At 43.7% G+C, this 22,296-nt stretch overlaps 1 protein-coding gene across 4 annotated transcripts in view; it reads left to right on the forward strand.

Moving 5' to 3' along the window:
• The window catches only part of SNX25 (sorting nexin 25), a 97,651-nt gene that overhangs the window by 688 nt on the left and 74,667 nt on the right, over window positions 1-22,296 (forward strand). The window contains exon 1 of one of the 4 annotated variants that reach the window (XM_069573256.1): window positions 5,021-5,654. The exons of 2 other annotated variants lie outside the window; for them this stretch is intronic. In XM_069573256.1, the coding sequence (XP_069429357.1) occupies window positions 5,295-5,654 (360 nt within the window). In that variant the 5' untranslated portion in view covers window positions 5,021-5,294. Of the gene's footprint in view, window positions 1-5,020; window positions 5,655-22,296 lie in introns of those variants that run through there. One more of the 4 variants, XM_069573257.1, reaches the window with a different exon arrangement.

A 22,296-nucleotide genomic window follows, 5' to 3' on the forward strand; every position in this document is an offset into this window, starting at 1 on the left:
AAAAACAAAACATGGCCATGGGAGCAAGAGCTTGTAATATACACCGTGGTGACTACAGTTAATACCCTGCTGTATATCTGATAGAAGCTGGAGATTCCCCATGGACAGAGGAGCCTGGTGGGCTACAGTCCATAGGGTTGCCAAGAGTCTGACACCACTGAGGCAACTTGTCATGCACTGGAAACTGACAAAGGGAACAAAAAGGATTCTCCCCTTGAAGCTTCCAGAAGAAAAGCAGCCTGGGTCACACCTTAATTTTACTTTTGACCTCCAGAACGGTAAGATAAAGTCATGTTGTTTTAAACCACTAAGTTTGTAGTAATTTGTTATAGCAGCAACAGGAAATTAATACAATAGGTACCCAATATTTTTTTCATGAAAGTGTAGAGAAAGGAACACCTGGTAAGCCATATTGTGCATGCCCAGTCACTTCAGTCCTCCTGGATTCTTTGCAACCCTGTGGACTGTAGCCCGTGAACCTCCCCCGACCATGGGATTCTCCAGACAGGAATACTGGAGTGGGATGCTATGCCCTCCTCTAGGGAGTCTTCCCCACCCAGGGACTGCACCTGAGTCTCCTGCATTGGAAGCAGATTCTTTACTGCTGCACCACCTGGGAGGGGACCTTCACATGGATTTAAACATGGAGAGATGTAATTCATTGGTTCCAAAGACAGACAAAGCTGAGCACACGTGTATGTAGGCCCCCTCTCATTTAATTCCTGGCTGGGCCAATATGATTTGCTTTGGCCAATGGGATGTTAACAAATGTAACACAAGCAAAAGCTTAAAAAGAACTTGTATATCACATCTCTGGCTTGGTCATGTGAAGAGACCCAAGCAATCTCTGGAAGGATGAGAACTCAGGGAACAGAGACAAGCCCTGTTAATGGAGGCTCCATAGCCAGAGTAGTCCTAGCTTGTGCACCAGGAGATCACAGCATCGTTAGTGACTCAGACAAGAAGAGGAGAACTGAGCCAACTGACCCCAGACCATTGACTGACCTGCAAAATCATAAGCATATCCAGTGATGGTTATTTGGTGGTAGTTTGTTATATGACAGTAGATAATTGACATACTCTGTTTCCCTAAATTTCAGGTCGAAACTTGGATAAGTTGAAATTATCCTCTTTTGGGGATCTACCCTTGTCAATTCTTTGTCTTGATACCAGCTAATTCAGTGTATACTACTTTGCTTTGTAATTCTCTTTCTCTTTGAAGTTTAATACAAAGACACTTCTGCCTGAAAGTTTCCCAAAATGAATATTTTTACTTGAAGAGGCCCACTCAGCGTAATTTATATATCAATGTCCTAAAATTTTGTTCACAGATTACTTTTCCTCTTCCAAATGCTGTAGTATGTTTCCTTTAAGCTTTAGCAGTCTATTTGTTTTTAAAGTGTTTTATAATTTTTTCACTTCTCCTTTTGAAGTTTGGCCCCACTTAAAACCATATTTTCTGTAAACTACACTCTGCTTGAAAGTTTACAAGAGAGAGAGTTAGGTTAACAGACCTGTTATGTTCTTGTGGTAAATCAGCAGAAGAAACGATAATGATATCTAGGTATTTTGATTCCTATTAATGCCTATACAAAATTTTACCCAAGGTGGGCAAAGGCAAATACAGTGTTTTTCTCTCTAACCCTACGGCTACCTTTAAGGAGATCCAGGGGCTTTAAGAAGTATACTAATGGGCTTCCCTAGTACCTCAGACAGTAAAGCATCTGCCTACAATGCAGGAGAGCGGGGTTCAATCCCTGGGTTGGAAAGATCCTCTGGAGAAGGAAATGGCGATCCACTCCAGTATTCTTGCCTGGAGAATTCCATGGACAGAGGAGCCTGGTGGGCTACAGTTCATGGGTTTGCAGAGTTGGACATGACTGAGCAGCTAGCGCAATACTAAATAGTGAAGAGGAAGATTCATTACATATTATCGACAGAGATTGGGTGTTGTATACCTGTTTACACTCTAGTACTTTAAATGTCAAATTTTCACTTAATTTATCCCTATAGTATCCCAATGAATTCAGACAGACACCATTCCCAGCTTACCAAAAAGAATAATGAAGATAGCCCATGGAGTGTTTAATTACAAAGCTGTCAGAATGTGGTGGCCATAAGGAATATAATAAATAAGGCATCTCTACTTAATTTGGTCTTAAGTTAGACCTGGGAGGACTCAGCACTGACTTCCAGGAAGGAACTGACTTCCTGGATTCTAATTTAATACCTGACATCTCCCTCAATACCTCTTGATCTCAGGCACTCCCTTGTCACCTCCCAGTGTTCCTCAAACCTTGCACAGGGTAGAAACCAAACTACTACTTTTAAATAAATGTTTGAATTGTCCGTGCTGACTTCGAAGCAATATGACATTTGCTTTAAGGCAGTTTCCTGACCACAAGTGTACATTTCTCCAGATCTCATTCTTGGGAACAATATATATAGTGTGCTGGAAAGATCATGAGTTATAGACCAGGGCTCTCAATAAATGTTAGACAGTTTCCTCTTTAGTGATTATACGATTTTACCAACTTTAGGGATTACTATAAATCATTTTGCACTTGTCGGGTGGCTGGCTATGATACCAGCCATACTCAAAAAGCAACAAAACTAAACACTTATAAAAGCATGGAATACAGGGACTAATAAGCTCATGGATTTAAACCCTGTTTTTTTCACGTCTGTCATATGGGATGACTAAACGAGACAGAGTTTTTAGAAAGTACCATGAGTTAGTGCTTAAATGCACAAGCCTTAGAGCCAGAGCAGGTGGGTGATAAAACCAAAGTCTGATAACTCTGTAACAGTTGAGCAAGTTATTTTGCCTTCTGTGCCTCAGTTTCCTCATGGATAGGTGGAGATTACATTCACGGGTGATTGTGAAGATTAAATGAAGTATATCTGGTGCTTAGAACAGTATCTGACACAGTTAGTGCTCAGTTAGTTACTATTATTGTCAACTGCAGTAAACCCATATTTTGTAAAATTTAAAATATATATAAAGTATGTAAAGTGCTCAGCATGCTGTCCCTTGCATGTAAAGGATCACACACACACAAATGTATCTTATTGTCGGTAATATCAGATTACCATGCTTTATTTGAAATAATTTGGAATTGTAGGGTACACTTTGAGGACCCCCAGTGGGATGAACATTAACTATTTTAGGGGCAAAAGGGCTCCTTCAAGATCAGTTACACTGCTTAATTTAAAAATAAAAAAGAGAAGACAAGGAAGACAGGAAGGTAGTAACTACTTTTGAAGTCATCCCCTGTCATCACCTAGGCATGGCAAAGTCACATCTGGCCTAAGGCACTCATTACCTCCTTGTCCTTGACTTACAAGGAATAAGAATAAAGTGGTCCATGAATACTAATATTTAAAACCATCAGCTTTTTAAAAATGACAAATGTGAACATACTTGTTTTTATGTAGATACATAAAATAATTCATTTCTGTACTGTTTTATTAGAGCTTAATATTAGGGATGATTTTTTTTTTGGCCTCCTACTTCATCTCCCACTTGTAATCCATGCCATTCCAGGGAAATTTATTACAAAAACATGAATACATGGGTGCCCTTTGTATGTCTATGGACACTAGTATTTTTTTGTTTGAATGATAACCTCTTGGATAATACTTTGTTTTAAAAGAATAAACAGGGAGTTCCCTGGTGGTCCAGTGACCAAGACTGCGTTCCCAATTCAGGGGACCCGGGTTTGATCACCTGGTTGCAAGCTGGATCCCAAATGCCATAGCTGGAGATCCCACGTGCAGCAATGAAGATCGGGCCCAGCCAAATTTTAATAGTTAAAATAATAAAATATCCACTAGTTTACTTAGTATGAATGTTGTATTTTTTCTCAGTTGAAACTATAGAGATTCCTTACAGAAAAGCACAGTATTTGAAAATATATTTTAATGCTTACTTAACTCTGTTTCCTAGGAAGCAGGCTGTAACTCAGTTTATTGGAAAGTGCTAGTGCTTTTAAACTGTTTTGCTTTTTGATGTCTGTCTCCCACATCCTCCATGGCATCCCTCATCTATTTACCCCCTTCCCTTTCTTCCCCTTTCTATTCTTGATTTGCCCTCTCTATTCTATCACCCCCTTTTAAGTAAGCATTAATCTCTTTCCAGTTCCTTCATCTCCCTTAGAATTCCTTTATTCATTAAAGATATATCTGTTTTGTTGATCTTAGTAATTTCTAGTGTTTAGCATGTTGGCATCTTCTCAGTAAGCATTATCTGTATATTAACGCGGGGGCCGTGGTACGAGAAGAAAATACGTATTCTCAAAATTACTTGGAGCACTTTCACTTGCGTGTGGGCACTGGCATTTGTACTGAATCGTTGGCGACAAAAATACAGGGAGTTGGAGCCACAGTGAGGATGGCAGCTGTGCACGCCCCCTGGCGCCAGGCAGACTTTTGAGGGGGACCTCTCTGTACCTAGGAATTTTGCAGGCAGCATTTACTGCTCCCCGTTTGTCTTGGTCCCGTCCCGGAGGCGGCTGGGTGGGAAAAAGAGAAGGTTGTCAGGGGAACTAGGCTAAAAGTGAGGATCAAGAAGGGTTGCCTATTCAAACTGCAGGTGCAAAGGAGGCAGAAATTTTGAAGGAAGGGCTGTTAAACCCCCACCCACGGGGAGGTTACTTGTCAAGAGATGAGCGGGCCGAGGATTAAGGGATCACCTGAGCTGGAGAGCTGCAAACGCTTCTGACACCTGCAGCAGAATTTTCCATTAACAGACGGTATCCTGGGGGGGGGGGCGGGGACAGGAGCGCAGGAAAGAGCCGTTTTCGCGTGATTGGCGGCGCCCCCTACCCGGGAGGGGGGGCGCCCGCGGCCGGTGGGCGGGGCCGGGGCGGAGCCGGGCTTGGGGGGCCGCGGCGGGGGGCGGGGCGGGGGCCGGGCGGGGCGGGGCGCCCCAGGCTGTCACTCAGCGGGTCGCGGTGGCTCCCCGCCCCCACCCCGCCCCCTCCCGACACGCTTTCCGGGTCGCCCCCGCCCCCGCTCCGCCCCCGGGGCTCCGCCAGCGCGAGTCCCATCCCGGTCCGGCTACCTGGGGCGCGCCCGGCCGGGCAGCTGCGGGCCCGGCGCCCACCGGCGGCGTCTGTGAGAGCCGTTCCGTCGGGCGGGGGCCGCCGACGAGGGCATGAGCGCGGACTCCTGCCTCCGGCGCGGCGGGAGCGGGGAGGAAAGGAGGCGCCGCGCGGAGGCCACCGTCCGGGGCAGCGCCGGGGGACAGCGGGGCGGGAGATGTGCCTGTCCTTAGCGGCCCAGCAAGCAGCATGCACCCCGATCCCTCCGACAGCGGCGGCGCCGGCCTCGCGGGCGCCCCGGGCGAGCGGCGGCCGGAGCCCCGGGGGGACGCGGCGGCCCCAGGGGCACCCGGCGGCGGGAGTTGGTGGGTGGCGGCGGCCGCCCTCGCCGCCGTGTGCGCCTCCTGCCTGCTGGCCGGCTGGTGGCCGGCGGCGGCGGGAGGCGCGGGGCCGGGCACGGTCCTGCTCAGGCTCAGCCTGTACCTGGGTTGCGCCGCGGTCGCCTTCCTGCTGGGGACCGTGTTCTCCCTGGTCTGCCGGAGCCCGCGAGCCCCGCCGCCCGACTTCGCCGCCGCCTGGAGACGGCTGGCCGCACGCCGCCGGCCGGAGGTGAGTACTGGGCGTCCACCCGCGGCCTCGCCCGGCCCGCCCGCTCTGGGAGGGCCGGGGGTCGCGGCGGGCCGTTCCTCTCGGGGAAGCGGGGGCTGGGCTGGGCCGGGCCGGCCGGGCGGGGAGATAGATGCTCGCGTCCTCTCGGCCCCCGCGTGGGGCGGGCCGAGATGCACGCTAGCAGGTGATGTACTTAGTTGCTCGACTCCATCCTCAGTCCCAGGCTCGGGAGCTGAATAATCCTTCCAGATCTTGGCTGTGGCCCTGCCGCTGGGGAGCGGGGCGGCCGCTGTACGCAGGCGCTGCGCCTGGGGCCGGTCATCACGCTGGGTTCTGGTAACCGTTCCCCGTGGGAGGTAACTTTTATGCCCTTGTACAGACCGGGAAACTTGGCGCAGAGGGGCTGACTTGGCTTAGGTCCCCTGCCCGGTATACCTCATGCTGAAAGCCCGGGTACGGTTTTTTTTTTTTTTTTTTTTTAATTACGCTGTCCTGTCCTCCGCCGTGTGGATAAGTATCGCAGTTTCAGTGTTTTAGGTAACGGATGCCCGAAATCACTGTATGTTTGCATCGAAAGGAACGTTATCATCAGTGGGGTGTGGCGATCTAGTGGAGGACCGCGGTTAAGGAATTCAGGGAAAGACAGTGTTTTAAATGAGCTCTCCACTTCCTTAGTGCCAAACCGCTGCTTTTTTCTCTACCTCCCAGCAGCTTCATTTTCACAACCCTGGAAAAGAAACTCGGTTCTGTCGTAGCTTGACTTACCGCTTGACTGAATTCTACTGTCATTAACCTGAAATTGCTCACTCTGTAGTAAGAGAAGTGGCTGTGGCTCAACTTCGTAAGAGTATTTTGTTAGAAGCATTATTACTTCCTGGGTTTTGTGTTTGTTTATAATACGACCTGCTTTTTCTTCTTCTTTTTTTAAATCTCACCCTCTTCGCCAAAAGGACCCTTTCCTCAGTGTGTTAGTTCAGAAAGCAGAGCTGAAATAATGGGTAAAGAGGTGTAGGTAAAGGGGCGCCTATCCCCACTAAGTTAAGCAGCTGTTCAGTATGTTGAGGAAAAGGAACTTCAGTTTTCATAAATAGCCCCAAACTAGCTGTGTTTATTTCTCTTAAAAACCTTCACCCAGCTATTATATCTGATTTAGCAAGAGTTGGTGAGGAGGTGTATTTTTCCTCTTGCTTTTCCCCTACAATGATAAAAGACCCCAGAATTTTACTGTTGTGTGAATGACGTTACAATTCTTTAGAGTATTTTAAGATGTTGTAATCTATTTCATGTGTATTTAATCGTATTTATTGAGTCTTTCAGAAACCGGGTATTATTTTGGAAGCTGGGGTTGAATCAACAAGACAAACAAAAGCCCTGCTTTCTGGAGATTATATACGTATGAGGGAATCAGGCATTAAACAAAGAATGCGTTAGTTTTGGATAGTGATAAATGCTTAAATGCTTATGAAAGCAAAACTAGTTAAGAGTTAAGTGATTAAGAGTGCCTGGTGTGTGGGGGCAGGAAGTTTAGATGGTGGGGTCAGGGTCTAAGCCTTAGTATCGTCACTCCTCTGTCCTGGAAACCTCACGGGTGGTTTACCTCCCTTTTTCCTGGAAAATACATTCCCCCAAAGCTCCCAGCTCACTTGTACCTCTGATAAAACTTAGGTTATCATCCAGAAAGATGCTTTAGTAGAGGAAGCAGAGAAAATACTACATTAGAGGTGACAGAAAAGGAAGTAGCTTATGTGATTCTCGTGTATACTACCTGAAAATTTCAGGCAGCGGAAGAGGTATACGTGTACATTAAGGACAGGCGATGATTGGTCATTCTTTTTGAATTCAGATTCCTACAGCATTAAGTAGGAAAATAAGTACATTAGGAGGTTTACTTTCTGTTACCTAGAATTAAAGTGTATGCACATATGCTATTCATATGTCTGTGCCTACTCAGTTGTGTTCACCTCTGTGCAACCCCATGAACTGTAGCCTGCCAGGCTTCTCTGTCCATAGGATTTCCCAGGCAAGAATACTGGAGTGGGTTGCCATGCCCTCCTGCAGGGGATCTTCCCAACCCAGGGATCAAGCCCGTGTCTAAAATTATTTATATATATTTATAGTACCAGTGCAGTTTACTCAAGCCTTCCGTTGTGCTGTATTTCCAATAACTTATGCTTAAGTTTTTTAAAAAATGCTCCTTATGAATGGAAGCATAAGCATGTGGTGTAGTGTAAAATATCTGTCAGTTCTGTGGGGGTAGGAGCTGGACCACACAGGTCATCTAACATATGTGGAGGGGGAGGCTGTTTTGTAGTGAACCAAATGGTGTCTCTTAAGATACAGTGACTACTTTACTACAGAAATTATGATTCAGCATTAAGAAAAGAATCCTCATTTGTTCTTGTATATTTCAGGTTCTTCTAGTATCTGCTGAGTGTGTCAGACACTAGGATCTATCCTATCTGTCCATCCTTTTTTTTCCCCTTCTTGACTTCTCTAGAGGGAAAAAAATGCATATACTATTAAAAGTAGGCAACCAAAGAAGACTAAACTAGAAGAGAGAAGGCATTTTCATGTCTAGACGTGTTCAAATGCTCCTGCACACTTTATAAGGTAGCTGTTGGCTGTCATAACTCTTTGTGGTTGAGATCCTTGACTGATATCTTTTGTTATCCCTTGTACCTTGCAGGAGCTCCAAAAAGTGTTCGCTGATGATAATGAAAAAAATTTGGTCAGTTTGTGGTCACTAACTGAGGGCTTTTCCCCTTCAGTTAACCTGGTGTTTATTGAGCATCACTTATGTGCAAGGAATTTTATTTTGCTTGGCTGGTAATCATTACTGATTAAAGTAGTAAAACTGATTTTTCAATTCGGGTGGAAAGAACATCCAGTGGTATATTAGGTGGCAAAAAAAAAAAAAAAGAAAAGCTTTGTGTAAGGTCAGGAAGGTTGACGGTTAAGTCTTGACATTTGCTTTCTGGGCCCCACTTTAGAAAAACTTGAACTTTGTTGCAGGCCAGCTGGCTGGAGCTGTGATGCTCTGGGGTTGGCCTGCTTCTGGGGCAACAGTTGTTAGCCCTGCTTTGCTGAGTAGGCTGCCGTAGAGTGGTGCTTCTTAGTCCAAGGTTGTAGTTTGGTGTTGTGCCAGACCTGTCAACTCACGTGGACCAAACGCCTCAGATTCACTAGCTGCGGTTACCTGACCCTAGCACGTGATCTACCCAAAGCAACAGCAAGAAAAACATGGGAATAATGAATCAATACTTCAGAAACCTTACTTTCGTTACTAGACCAGTGGTACAAAGTGTATCTTCATATAATGGAAAAAAGAAAAATAATTTCTTACATTTTGGTGATAAAAATAAGGAATAACTTTTTAAGATGTCAGTTATTCACATAGTTTATGGATTTTTCTCTTTTACATGGTAATTTATTAGATGTTTCTTGATTTACACTTGATTTATACCATTAAGTTAAAAATAAGCACTGGACAAATGAAGACTGGGGGCCTGATACAAGAAGGTCCACAAAGGTGCTTAGTAGCATAATGGGAAACTAAAGTCCACTGCTATGTGAAGAAAGTATTAGTGAAAGACTTTTCCAAGTTTAGACAGAAAAGTTCAAGAAGTTCATCAAAGCTCATAAGCATTTACTGTATATCTGCTGCATATTGCTTTTCTGATCTTGGGAGATCATCTTGGCCTAGTTAGTTGCTAAATGTCAGTGCCAGGCACATAGTAGGTTCTCTATGGATGGATTTTTGTCCCTAATGAATGGATTATTGTTTGAGATGAGAACAGTCTTGAGTATCGGACTGACATTTTTAAATTTGAAATTTCAGCCACAGTTCCCTAGAGAAGGGATCGTAGTCTCGCGGTGTGTAGTCGCTCAGTCTTGTCTGACTCTTTGGGACCCCGTGGGCTAGCCCTCCAGGTTCCTCTGTTCATGGGATTTCCCAGGCAAGAATATCTCAAGGTAGGTGTCACTGAGAACTTCGATAGTTGCTTTGCATTAAGTGGATGGCTGTGTTTTCAGTGTTGGGGAGGATCCAGAGATGAACAAGATGCCCTGTGTCTCTGCCTTCTCAGGCTGAGTAGATTAGATTGATAGGGAGAACTGGAGGGGAGGGCAGATGTTTATAGAGACAGTAAAAACATTCACACAGCAATCCAAGGCGCCACTTGGCTTGGGTGGGACTTCTAGAATCCCTAAATGAGTTCTTTTACTGATACAAAAATTCTTTTGAGTAAAACAAACTCGATTTAGTTACTCAAGGGAAAAAGGAAAAGAACCAAGATGTAGGGAGACTATACACAGCCTCTTTGTGACGCTCCTTTATTATGCTAATGTGATAAACTAATCCTCAATAATTTGATAGTGGATAGTGGGGTAATACACTTACTGTCTTCAGATTATTAGGTTGACTTTTGACCGGGGGATTTAAGTCAGGGTGGCTACTGGGAAAAATGTTTTTGAGCAAGATGGCTTTTGAAACCCCCTTAAATCTAACTGTAGTGTAAGAATTGTTTACCGTAAATTCATCTATTCATAATTTTTGAATTTAACTTTTTTTGCAGGTTATGGATTCACATGGCTTTAATAGAAAAAAGAAAAACATATAAAAGTATATGCATTGAAAAAAAATCTCCCCTATAGGCAACCATTATTAACAGTTGATTGTTCTAGATATGTATTATGTATATACAAGCAAATACAAATACATACTCAAAAACAATATAAACAGTGATTACACATAAAAGAAAATTATTTTCTGTATCTTTATTATGAAGGAACTATTTCTTAGGGTTAGTAGACATCAGAAGTTACATGTGAAGAGTGATAACTTCAAAGTAGGAAGCTACAATTCATGATTAAACCTGGAACATTAAAAAAATGGTCATCAAAACCAGCAAATGTATGCTAAGAAATGATGAACATGTATTTTTGAATTTAGCAAAGCTGTCTGAAGGAAGCATATATATATATTTTCACAATTTGTACAAAACCAAAAGGATTTCCCTGGTGGCTCAGCTGGAAAAGAATCTGCCTGCAATGTGGGAGACCTGGGTTCAATCCCTGGGTTGGGAAGATCCCCTGGAGAAGGGAGAGCCTACTCACTCCAGTATTCTGGCTTGGAGAACTCTATGGACTGTATGGGATGGGGTCGCAAAGAGCTGGACACAACTAAGCGACTTTTACTTCACTTCAAAACAAACCCAGAAAATTGTATTTTTTCATATTGTATCCTAAATTATTACAAGATTTTGAATATGATCCCTTGTTGTTGTTTAGTCCCTAAGTCTTGTCTCTTTGCAACCCCATGGACTGTAGCCTGCCAGGCTCCTCTGTCCATGGGATTTCCCAGGCAAGAAAACTAGAGTGGGTTTCCAGTCCTTCTCCAGGGGATCTTCCCAACCCAGGGATTGAACCTGTGACTCCTGCTTGGCAGGCAGATTGTTTACCACTGAGCCACCTGGGAAGCACCCCTAGGAAATTGTTTTAGAGACAGACTACATGTACTGTTCCAGGTTTGAGTTGCCGGTGAGTGTAATCAGATGAATCTTAGAAGGCGGGATTGTAGAGGTGACTTGGGCGGGGTTGTGGAAGTCTGAAGCTGTGAGAGAGTAGGGCTGGGTTGTTGCCTGCTGTTGAGGCAGCTCCTCATACCTTTTGAACTCTGGAGTGTGGCATTGAAGCTGGGTTATGGACATGCTAAATGGAAATGTGATTAGGGGATACTGGAGGAGAAGCACTAATCAGTTGCAGTGATTCAAAGTGAGAGTTAATGAAGCTGTGTGAAGGGAGACCGGAAGCTGTGTGAAGGGAGATCACAGCCAAGAGTGACTTTCATTTTTCTTTCATGTTAATGTCATGATGGGTGAAATTTCCGGTGACTTTCCTGTGAGAGGTTTCTTTCATGATAATTATCAGTAGTTATCATTACAGATGGGTTCAAGAATCTTCTCAAGAGCATCTTAACATTCTCTTTATATAATAAACTCAGCCCCAAACTTAAGGGTGCTACTATTTCTTCACAAATGTGAAGACCAAAGTCTCCAAGCTTGATCAGTGCTACTTGGAGCCTAAATTCTGATCATTCCCAAGAGATTTATTTCTAATTCCCTTGAATCTTAAGCCAGTTTTGTTTTGGACACATGCTACGATGTCAGCTTTCATAATTAAATGTTGCCTTCTTAAAGATATCTTAGGTTTCATTTCCCAACCTTATCATTTTGAGGGTAGGAATGGCCCTACTTTCTTAGAATGTTTGAGCCCTCGTGCAGTCAGAATAGTGCACACAATTGTACTAAAAAAAAGTGACTCAGCAAGTTTGGTGCTTAGGTTTTAGAAAAGGAAATGTCTGTGGAAGCCTGTTAGTATTAAAATCATGACATACAAACTTGCCTTTTTTTTTTTTTTAATCTAATTGCAGCTTTGCTTTTGAAAGAAAAACTTGCAGACTTGGAACTTGTATTTTTTACCAACTTCACTGCTGGGTGACTTTCTAAATGAGGGCTGCTTGTTTGCATGGAAGTGACCGATGACAGAGGTGGATAGACAGCCCTTCCTGGGGACTCTGCTGGGCACCTTGGGGGTTGGGTTCAGTTAGTCATTCTTACACCCTCCTTTAGTCCTAGCGTGTGTGCTTATTTAGTTTCTCCAAACACAGTGGAGCTTTCCAGAAAGCCCAGTGTGTTTTGGGTTGCATTCTGGTGGGCTCCTCAGCTTGAATAATGCTTTGCGAGAATGCAGTTAGGAGGTGACGTGTGTGGGCTCTGTCCCCACGGCTGGCCCGTGCTTATTAGTGATGCTAGGCACTGGCCAGTCCCAGTCCATTTGTCAGCCAGCCCGGGGCTTCCATGTATGAACACCTGTGAGCTGGACGTAGAGAAAAATGAATATGGTAACTCCAAGTAAAATGGCTCCAAGGCCAAGGGGGAAGCCAGAAAGAATTGTGCACTTTTAGAATAAGACAGTGGAGCTTGTTTAGGTCACTAGGATCTATTTAATAGTAAGCTTTCTGTTTTAGTGTAGACTACACCTCTTGGAAATTTGGGTGCATTTTTAACAAGTACTCATTTCTAAAATAACCTGCCTTGCTATAGTTCGCACCCACCTTGTAGGTATGGGTGAGTTTACGTTAATAGTAGTAACTCAGAGTGTACTGAGTTTGCTCCTGTCTGCTCACGCCGAGCTTCATCCTGCAGTCTTCTTATTTCTGCCAGCCCACAGGCAGGATTTTGCACACATGGGTGCGTTCACTTATGTTCTTCTGTACCTGGTGACTGCAGGACATTTGAGAGAAGCTCCTCTGTGTCACCAAGCCAGTCTGTGAAAAAGCATGTTTTTTCTTTGGCTCCTGCTCTCTCAGTTCCCTCAAACTGGAGATCCAGGAGGGCTTGGTCCTTTGTTTTTTTCCCCGCTGAGCCGAAGCCACGTTATGTGCTTTAAGGAAGTTGACAGTATAGCCTTGTTTCTCACACTGAGTATAATTAAACTTAGTTTTTACCTTGTAATGGAAGCTGAGAGGAGCTTACGTCTCTGTTTGCATCTCCTGTGAAGATACTTCATCACCTCTGTCTACCTCCTCTCTATCCCTGCAAAAGAGATGACTGAGCTGCTGGGCATATCCCGGACTCAGAGCAGCCCCTGGGGTCAAGAGCTTTCTCGAGTCTCCAACCTTGAGCCACTACTCTAAAGGCCTCTCCTCATATGCAGATATGGTTGTGCAGATTGTGCCAACTCATTTGACGTGAAATTAACATCCTAAACATTCCAGAAATTGCAGTGGGTTTTTCCTGAGGTGCAGCTGTTAATCTTGTATTGTCCTTCTGATTTTCTTTTTCCCCCACCTCACTGAACCTTTCTGTTTTCAACCCCTAGATAAGCACAGGAAGTTGCATTGTTTCCTACATTTGAATTTTGATCATTCTTGAGGTCCCATTTGTGGAAGTATCTGGCTCTTAGGCAGTCTTACCCTGGGCGCCGCCCCCCCCCCCCCCCAAATAACCATCTGCTCAGGCTCAGACTCACTCATTCAACTGCTTACCCTGATCTTTCCACTTGGTGCTCTCAGTGGGGCCCGGAATCATCAAGTCCAGGTTTCCGTGTGTCCTGTGATCGGTCCCCGCCCCTCTCCCACTGCTCCTGTCAGCGTTTGGTACCTTCTGCAAGTCCTCCGTCCAGAGGCCCGAGGCCTTCCTGACATCTCCTCCTTCCTTCCCACATGCAGTCCCATCCCCCAGACCTGTCTCCTTAACCTCTGGAGTATCTTCCGTCCACCTGCTTCTTCCCATCTCTCCTGCTTGGTCCCAGCTATCATCGTGTGCTTCCCAGGTGACTGCAGTAGCCCCTCAGTTCATCTCTGTCTGCCTCCCTGTCTCTCCTCCAATTCATTCTCTTAAAGATGCAAGCCGAGTCCCATCCCTCTTCCTCACCATGTTTAATTAAAAGCCCTCAGCAGCTTCCTGGTCCTCATAGCTCTCCAGCCTGGTCTCCTGTCATAGTTACCTTTACTCCTCATGCTCCATCCTCAGCCATCAGAGTGCTAAGCCCGCTCTGTCGACGTCGACTCTGAGTATTGCTTGCTGTCTCTAGCCTCCGATGCCCGCTTGCCTAATTAACTTCAGCCGTCACTTCTGCAGAGCGGCTCTCCCTGTCTTCCAACTGCATATATTTTCATAGCACCATGCACCTTTCCTTCACTGTACTCGGCTCAGTGGTAGATACTTGCACAGTTCCTTGTGTCTTTCTCACTAACCCCTGAACTCCGTGAAGGCAGACACTCCTCTCTGTCTCTTTAACATCTAGCATAATTAAGCAGGTGGGCAGTAAACATTTCTTGAGTGAATGAATAGCTGGGAATCAGCAGAGCACAGGCATTCAGAGAATGGTCCTGGAGTGAGCCAGACATTTGAATTTCAATCTGACTCTGCCTTGATAATGGTGGGACAATGGGCAGCTTACTTAAGATTTCTAAGCCTCAGTCTGCCAGTCTGAAACATGGAAGTAGTAAATACTTTCAGAGTTTGTTTGGAACAACGTGGTGGTATTTGAAGATACAAATGCTGGTGTTTGTGAAAGTGCTTTGAATTAGAAGGTGTTAAAAGGTGGATTTTACACTTTTACCTTTTAATTTATTTTTTGGCCGCATCATGCAGCTTATGGGATCTTAGTTCCGCAACTCAAGATTGAACCCAGGACCTGGCAGCAAAAATGCCCAGCTCTAACCACTGGACTGCCAGGGAATTACCCACTTTTATCTTTTTTTAAAAAACCTTTTAAAATAAGATCCAGCTTCAAAAAAATTATACAAAATAAATGTATAGTTGGGTGAGTGATTATAAAAGCAATACTCTTGTAACTTCCTGAAGCTCCCTTATATGTCCACCCCAATGGCAGCCTCTTCCCTTCCACCTAAGTAATGCCTTCTTGATTCCATAATAATCACTTCTTTGTGTGTTGTTACAGTTTTATCAGTCAAATGGGCATCTGTGGATGTTATAGTTTAATCTTGCCCATTTGAAAAAAAATTGTCTTCCCTGTATCCTTTCTTTTCCCTGTGGGTTATCTATTGAAGAACCTGGAGCATTTTTTTTTTTTTTAGCATCTTGTAATCTGGATTTTGCTGGTTCCATATGAATGCTTCCCACGTGGCTCAGTGGTAAAGAATCTACCTGTCAAGCAGGAGACACAGCTTTGATCCCTGGGTCAAGAAGATCCCTGGAGAAGGGAATGTCTACCCACTCCAGTATTCTTGCCCAGAGAATTCCATGGACAGAGGAGCCTGGTGGGCTATAGGCCCTGGAGTCGCAAAAGAGTCGGACGTGACTTAGGAACTAAAACAACAATGTATGAATGATACAGCTCAGTTTGTTGTTTCTTCCTTTGTATGTCCTGCCTGTTGTCCAGATCAGACTTGTGTTTGACCCCTTTGGCAGGACTGTAGGTGGTGTGTGAACTTTCATCAGGAGGTGCATAATATCTGATTATCTTTTTTTGGTTTATTAGTACCTGTTGATGCTCAGTTACTTGGATCTGTTAATTTGTTAGGGGTGACAAATAGGGGTGTTTTAATTCTGTCATTTCTCTCATTTATTGGTTTGACTTTTTTTGGAAAGAGACATTTTCCAATCATCTGCTCTTTGGTTGCACAGTGGTACAGTTCATATAAAAAAGCAGGATAAATACTAGATTCTTTCCAATTATCAGTTTTCCAAGATAATGATTGGTTCCCCCTCATCCTCTGAAGGTGGCCAGTTAGTTATGTGTTTAAAAAAATATTGTGAACTCATGAATTCGAATATATTTTATGGGTTCCAATTAGTTGTAATTATTATTACATAGTTTCTTTTTTGAAGGCAGTCTCATCTCTGGCCAGTGGAAGTCTTTTCAGGTTGATTCCTTGGTCCTTTTGATATGACCCCACTAAGTCTGAGAGTTTTCTTGCTGTCTGGTCTAGCAAGATAGATCAGGTTCATTTTGAGTGTTTTCTGCTCACACCTGGAACTAGCCATTTCTCCACAAAGAGCCCTGATATTTTTTAAGTGGAAATAGTATTTCAAGAATTCATTCTGTCTCACTTTTGAGCAGCACAGCCAGACTCAGACGTAGCTGTTGGGACTTCAGCAGCTGTCCCTGTTTGCTCAGGGCTGTCACGGTTCTCACACCGAAAACTCTATGCCCCAAGGGGGTGGGGGACCCAGTCCAGGTGTTAGGGAGGCTCGCTGCTGTTGGTTTGGTCTTTGTGTCTTGGCCTTCTCTATGGAGAGGTTGGAAAAAATATGTAAGAGATCTGTCTTTTGCAGAGAATAACCACTCAGTAGTTAGATTTATATACTCCTGTGTCTCCTTCAAGGCAGGTAACACTTACTTTGAGTAGCGCTTTGCCATTTGCTTATTATAGCCTATAAATTGACATTGATAATGGGTTCTGGAAAATGGCTTCTATGGCTGACGTTTGAGTCATTTTACTGTAACCAATGGCTCTGAGTATAGTGGACAGACACATGCACCACAGGAGTCATAATGTGAGCGTTATAAAGTGAATGCCTTAGTAATTGCTGTAGCTAATCTGAATGTTTATTACACTTACTGTATGTATGTATGTGTATGCATTACCCAGTTAAATGTTTGTCTTCCATGTGAGGTAGGACCAGTTACTCTCATTTTACACGTGGGAAAACTGAGGTTTGCCGTTCTGCTGTTTAGTCGTTCAGTCATAACACTTTCTTCGACCCCATGGACGGTAACCTGCCAGGCTTCTCTGTCCATGAGCCATCTGAGGCAAGAAAACTGGAGTGGGTTGCCATTTCTTTCTCCAGGGGGATCTTCCTGACTCAGGGAACAAACCCAGATCTCCTGCTTGGCAGGTGGATTCTTTACCACTGAGCCCCCTGGGAAGGCCAAACTGAAGTTTAGAGAGGCTAAAGCATGTGCCCAGAGCAAGCGGAAGAGCTAAATTAAACCCAAGTCTTTCTTATTTTGGAGCCTCTACAGTTATTTTAATTATTTAATTATTAAAGAAAGATTTTAATTATTAAAGATTAGTCTGGCCTGATTCAGGTTTTAGAAAACTTGAGCATCTTTGGGATGGTTCTAGGATCTGTTTAGGAATTAGTGTCACTTTAGAGGTCTCAGAATGACGTCACAACTGCCCCTTCTGTGCTCATGACAGTCACTGCTGATCAGGTAAGGCTGCTTCTCTCCCCCGCCCCCCAGTCTGGATGAAGTCTCAGAATCCTTTTCAACATAGGATTCCAGGAGGCTACTAAGATTTTACTAGTTGGCATATAATGTGAGACCCATCTGCCATTCTGTGTGAGAACCTTGTGGAACGACCGTGAAGCCTCCGGGTTCCTACTCTGCCCTCTCTATACTGTATCAAACAGTTAGTCTTACGTTCTTTTTCTTCTGTTCTGGGAAAAATCAGAGTTCTCTAAACTGTGATCTGTAAACCCTTAATTTTGGAGATGCTTTTAGTTATTATACACTGCAAAAACAGAAGAGGCAAGATGAGAGGCTTGTCGAGGGGGGTGGGTCACATCAATTTGAAGACGTAAGTTCTTGAAGCTTTTCACTGTGTATTGCTATACTAACGTTCTGAGAAATCCAAGTAAAGGAACCCATTTAACTTTTTTTAACCCGGTGTTTTCTAAATATGTTTTCTAAACATGACTTATACCTGTAAATCCCACCCCCCTTTTTTTTTAAACAATGAGATTTATTATCTTAAGATATGATACATTGGTTTACTCAACCAAGGTCTCAGTCGTCTCATCTATAAACATGGAGCTAAGGAGAACACCTACATCTTGGAGGTGGATGTAGGTGAGGTTGTGAAGCTTGAGTTCACCTGCAGGGGCTGCTCAGTTTCTTACATTTATTTCCTTATTCGGAATAAGCATCCATCTCTGTCTCTAACATTGTGCTCATAATTGTGTATTTTTATTCCTAAGTAAGGCTTCAATACTGTGTAAATTCCAATCTCTGTAAAACCTGGATCCACCTCTCTCAATATCCCTAGAGTGAAGCTCTTAAAAAATTTTAAAAAAGGATACATAACCCAGAGGTAGGAAAGTCGTGGAGGAGGTCAGGCTGCGTGTGGACACAACCCCTCAGGACCACTTCTCTCTGTCTCTGTTAGCTCTGCCCTCCCCATGGGTGGGCCTGGCTCTCCCTGGCTAGTGGTCCAGAAAGAGGGAGGAAAGTGACCCCAGATTTGACACTGGAGACCAGGTGGGTGGCGTCTGGGAGGGCAGGGTGGACACGGGGCAGACATGGTATTGATCCTCTTGGGTGAGGGGTGAGGGGCAGGTGAGGAAGCAGAGATGGGGTGCACGGTGCCCCCTAGCAGCTTGGCTGAGAAGGAGAGAAGGCGGCCTTCACAGGTGTGTATGTGCTGGGCGTGCTTTGGGCAGTTTTCTAGTTGAGGAGAGACTTGAGTGCAGTTTTGGGTTAAAGAGAAATCTTCCAAAGTAGAGAGGAAGAGCCTGAAGATCCCAGAGACAGGATGGTAACAGGTGAGGGCAGTGTCCGGGCGGACAGGGTCAGGGCACGGGTGGAGGATTCAGGCTCGAGACTAACGGGAAGGAGGTAGAAACAGGAGCAGAGAGAGAAGCTCGTAGGCCGAGAGGCTGGCATGGAATTGAGATGTTTCAAACTGGGTCGCCTCGACTTTCTTGGTAAGTGGGAGGCAGATTGATTGCTGATAGTGAGGAGGATGATGTGTCGGGGGTAATTTTATTGATGTCGTAAGCGATTCCGTGAGTCTTCTGTGACTCTGTCCCAATTGACGTAAAACGATGGCTCTACTCCAGTACCCTTGCCTGGAAAATCCCATGGACGGAGGACTGTGGCGGTCCTGTCCTGTGGACCCACACTCACCAGCCATCCTCTCTGCTCAGAGGTGGAGTGGCTGCTGCACTGAAGCTTATCTTTAACACCACGTTTCTCATAAGGAGAAGGTTTTATTCTTTGAATTTCTATACGTTTATTTTATATAGAAACGGAAGAATTTCTATGATCTAGATCTAGGCTGGGGTAGATAATTTTTACTCTCCAGTTATAAGGGACGTGAAAGTCCATCTCTTTGAGTAGATTCCATTGAATTGTATTTTCTTTTCTTCTTTTTTGCAGCTAGTATTTATATGGCAGTAATCCATCTCATGCATATCTGTATTTAGTACATGTATGTTATCAAAGCCGCTGCCTGGAGCTCAGCTTTTTGCTTCAAGGGAGCTATGAAAATATTAGAAATCTCTCTGAATCAAATCACCAATGTGATGTTTTTCCAGCTAGATCCTGAATATTTTATCACCAGTTTTCATTTAAAAGCCAGTCAACAAATTTAATAAGAGTGGTATTATGGGTATTTGGGACAGTAATGAAGAAAAAAAAAGTGATTGCTTTTATTAAAGCATCTCTGTGAAAAAAAGCAGTTCTGTGTGACTCATCGAGTTGTCAAGTTACATGGTAGCTTTGCAGCGAGGGCAACCACTCTGGCATCTTCTCCATTTCAGTTCAGTGGTTTCAGTGAGAACTCTTATGAAAATAATTTTTATAATTTACTTCACTGTGTCTGAACTTCAGAATTCTTATGAAATGATCTTTTGGATTGATTGCATATTTGAGTAAGTTTTCTTCCGTGACCTGGGCTGGAGAATGAGATGTAGAAGAGAGACTAGAATAGGAAGAACGCTAGAATTCCTAAGCAGAGCCTCCCACAGTGTTCAGGCTCATCAGTTATTCGATGATGAGCTTCTGTTCCATCAGGGATAGATTAAGCCCCTTTGAGCACAGAGAATGCATTTACCTTTGTCTCTGGAACCCAACTAAGTGGCAGACGCACAGTCCTCATTGCGGGTTAGATGACTGAATGAGTTGATGGAAATGTGAAAACCTCTGATTTCCCTCATGAGCTCGGAATTACAGTGTGAGTCAGTGAGAAAATGGCTGCAGAATCTTTCTTACGCACATCTTCGTAGGAATGCAAAAAGCTGCTGCCAGGCATCAGTGATCTTTCCTAAGCCAGTTTGCTTTTTCCTCCTCCTTCTCCCCCAGCCCTAGTCTCTTGTTCTGTGCTTGCCAGTTTAGACATCCTGCTGTCTGCCTGTGTCCTGTCAAGTGCACGCTATAATTTCAGTTTCTAAATCTGTGTCTGGTTTGAAATACACTGAAATTTCTCTTGTAATCAAGTGGAATGTGTTTTCTCAGGAGCTTCAGATCTGAGTCCTTGACATTAGAAATGAAGCACATTTTTTTTCTTCCTACGAGCCTAATTTGTCCAGCTGAATGGAAAAACAACCCTTAGTATGTTAACCTGTCTCAAAAAATACCTCTGTTAATCAGTTAATACAGATTTTGCCTTTGGATTAATAATCATTTTTTTAGTAGATTAATAACCGAGAAACATTATGAAAGGAATTTGCTTGTGATTGTCAAATCTGAAAGTATGTTCTGTCATAACATTAATCACATGTAATATAACAATAATCATTCTTTGATTAACATTGCAAAAAATTTGGACTATGACTTTTGGCACTGTAAAAATGATCTGTATTTGAATACTGCTTTGTAAATGCAACCCACTCCAGTATCCTTGCCTAGAGAATTCCATGGACAGAGGAGCCTAGTGGGCTATAGTCCGTGGGTCTCAAAGAGTCTGACAACGATTGAGCGACTAAGAGTCTTACACTTTAAAAAACCCTTTCACGCGCATTATCTTCTTGGGATGCATAACAATCCTTTCGTATAAATAGTACAGACATTATTTAAACTGAATCTCAGAGAAATGGACATATTCATCATAACACAGCAAGAAAATGGCAAAGAATCGACTGCAACCAACTTTTTTCTGGGTCTTAATTAAGTCTTGCCGCTGTCGTGTGATGTCATGTGCTTTTGCCCTCGTAGTAAAATTGGGATTGTGCCCTTGCCTGAAGCACACTTGAATTTCATATTTGTTCAGAGAAAAGATCTAATTGACTTCATACCCAGTCATAGGATCTGGTCTCAGGAGCTAACCTAACTGATTACCTTTCTTTATAGAAATAGAAACAGAACCTTGATTCCTACATTTGCATGCAGGCAGCATTGGCCTTTAGCCTGAACACAGCAATACTTCAGATAACGGGTGTGTACTCACCATGTAATCTGCCATTCATCTCTTGCCAAAGTTCATTTCAGGTGAAATCATGGTGGGGATTTATGCTTCTAGAAGACAGGTGGTTTCCTTTACTGCTCCCCGAGAGTGTCCCCGAGGGTGAGAAAGCCTGACTTGCACCTGCCTCTTGTGGCCATTACTCGTTTTCCCATCTGGAAACACCCTGCAGTGTTGGACTTTCAAGGCACGTAGGTTACTTACTATTGGTTCAAAAGGCTGGACAGGGACTGTTCCTGTTAACCTTTGCGTAATTTGTGCTTCACAGCATCCTATACATACCACGCCCTGTTGTTTGATCAGTTTCTCCTTAGCTGGTAGAGGACTCTCCTTAAAGACAAGAACAACATTCTTGAGGCACACAGTTGTTTGAAGTCAGAGTTCAAATCCACTGTATGGTTCATAGATACTTCCAGTATTGTTTAGATCATTTTTGGTAATACTACACTTAGGTCGATAGCATGGAAATGAATAGGTTTTTCATGGAAAATTGGAAAAACGTATTGAGGACAAAGTAAATACAGAGTAATAAGAAAATAGTAAAAATGCAGTGTAAATCATTCAAAACAAAACATTCCAAATCTTTATTACATAAAAGATGCTCAGGATAAAATACTGAGTGTGAAAAACCAGGTGCAGAAATGTGTGAATGTGATGGTTGTAATTTCTTCCAAAGTATATGAAAATAAAGTACCAATAGTAATTTATAATTAATAAGACATTGCCCAGCACAGTTTCAAAGACTTCATGTGTATTAATTCAATGCTCATATCAGTCCTAAGAGGTAGGTACCGTTGTTATCTTTGTTTTACGGATGAGGCCTTTGAAGCCATTATGGAAAAGTAAGTTGTCCACAGTTACGTGGTAAGAAATGGACTCACCAACTAGGAGGAAATAGACCAAAATATCGGTAGGGATTATCTGTGGATACTGGTGTGAATAGGCTGATTTAATTCTTTACATTTATAGAATGTGTCCCTCTCT

The sequence above is a fragment of the Ovis canadensis genome, chromosome 26 (assembly GCF_042477335.2).
Source record: "Ovis canadensis isolate MfBH-ARS-UI-01 breed Bighorn chromosome 26, ARS-UI_OviCan_v2, whole genome shotgun sequence".
In the NCBI taxonomy this organism is placed as follows: domain Eukaryota; kingdom Metazoa; phylum Chordata; class Mammalia; order Artiodactyla; family Bovidae; genus Ovis; species Ovis canadensis.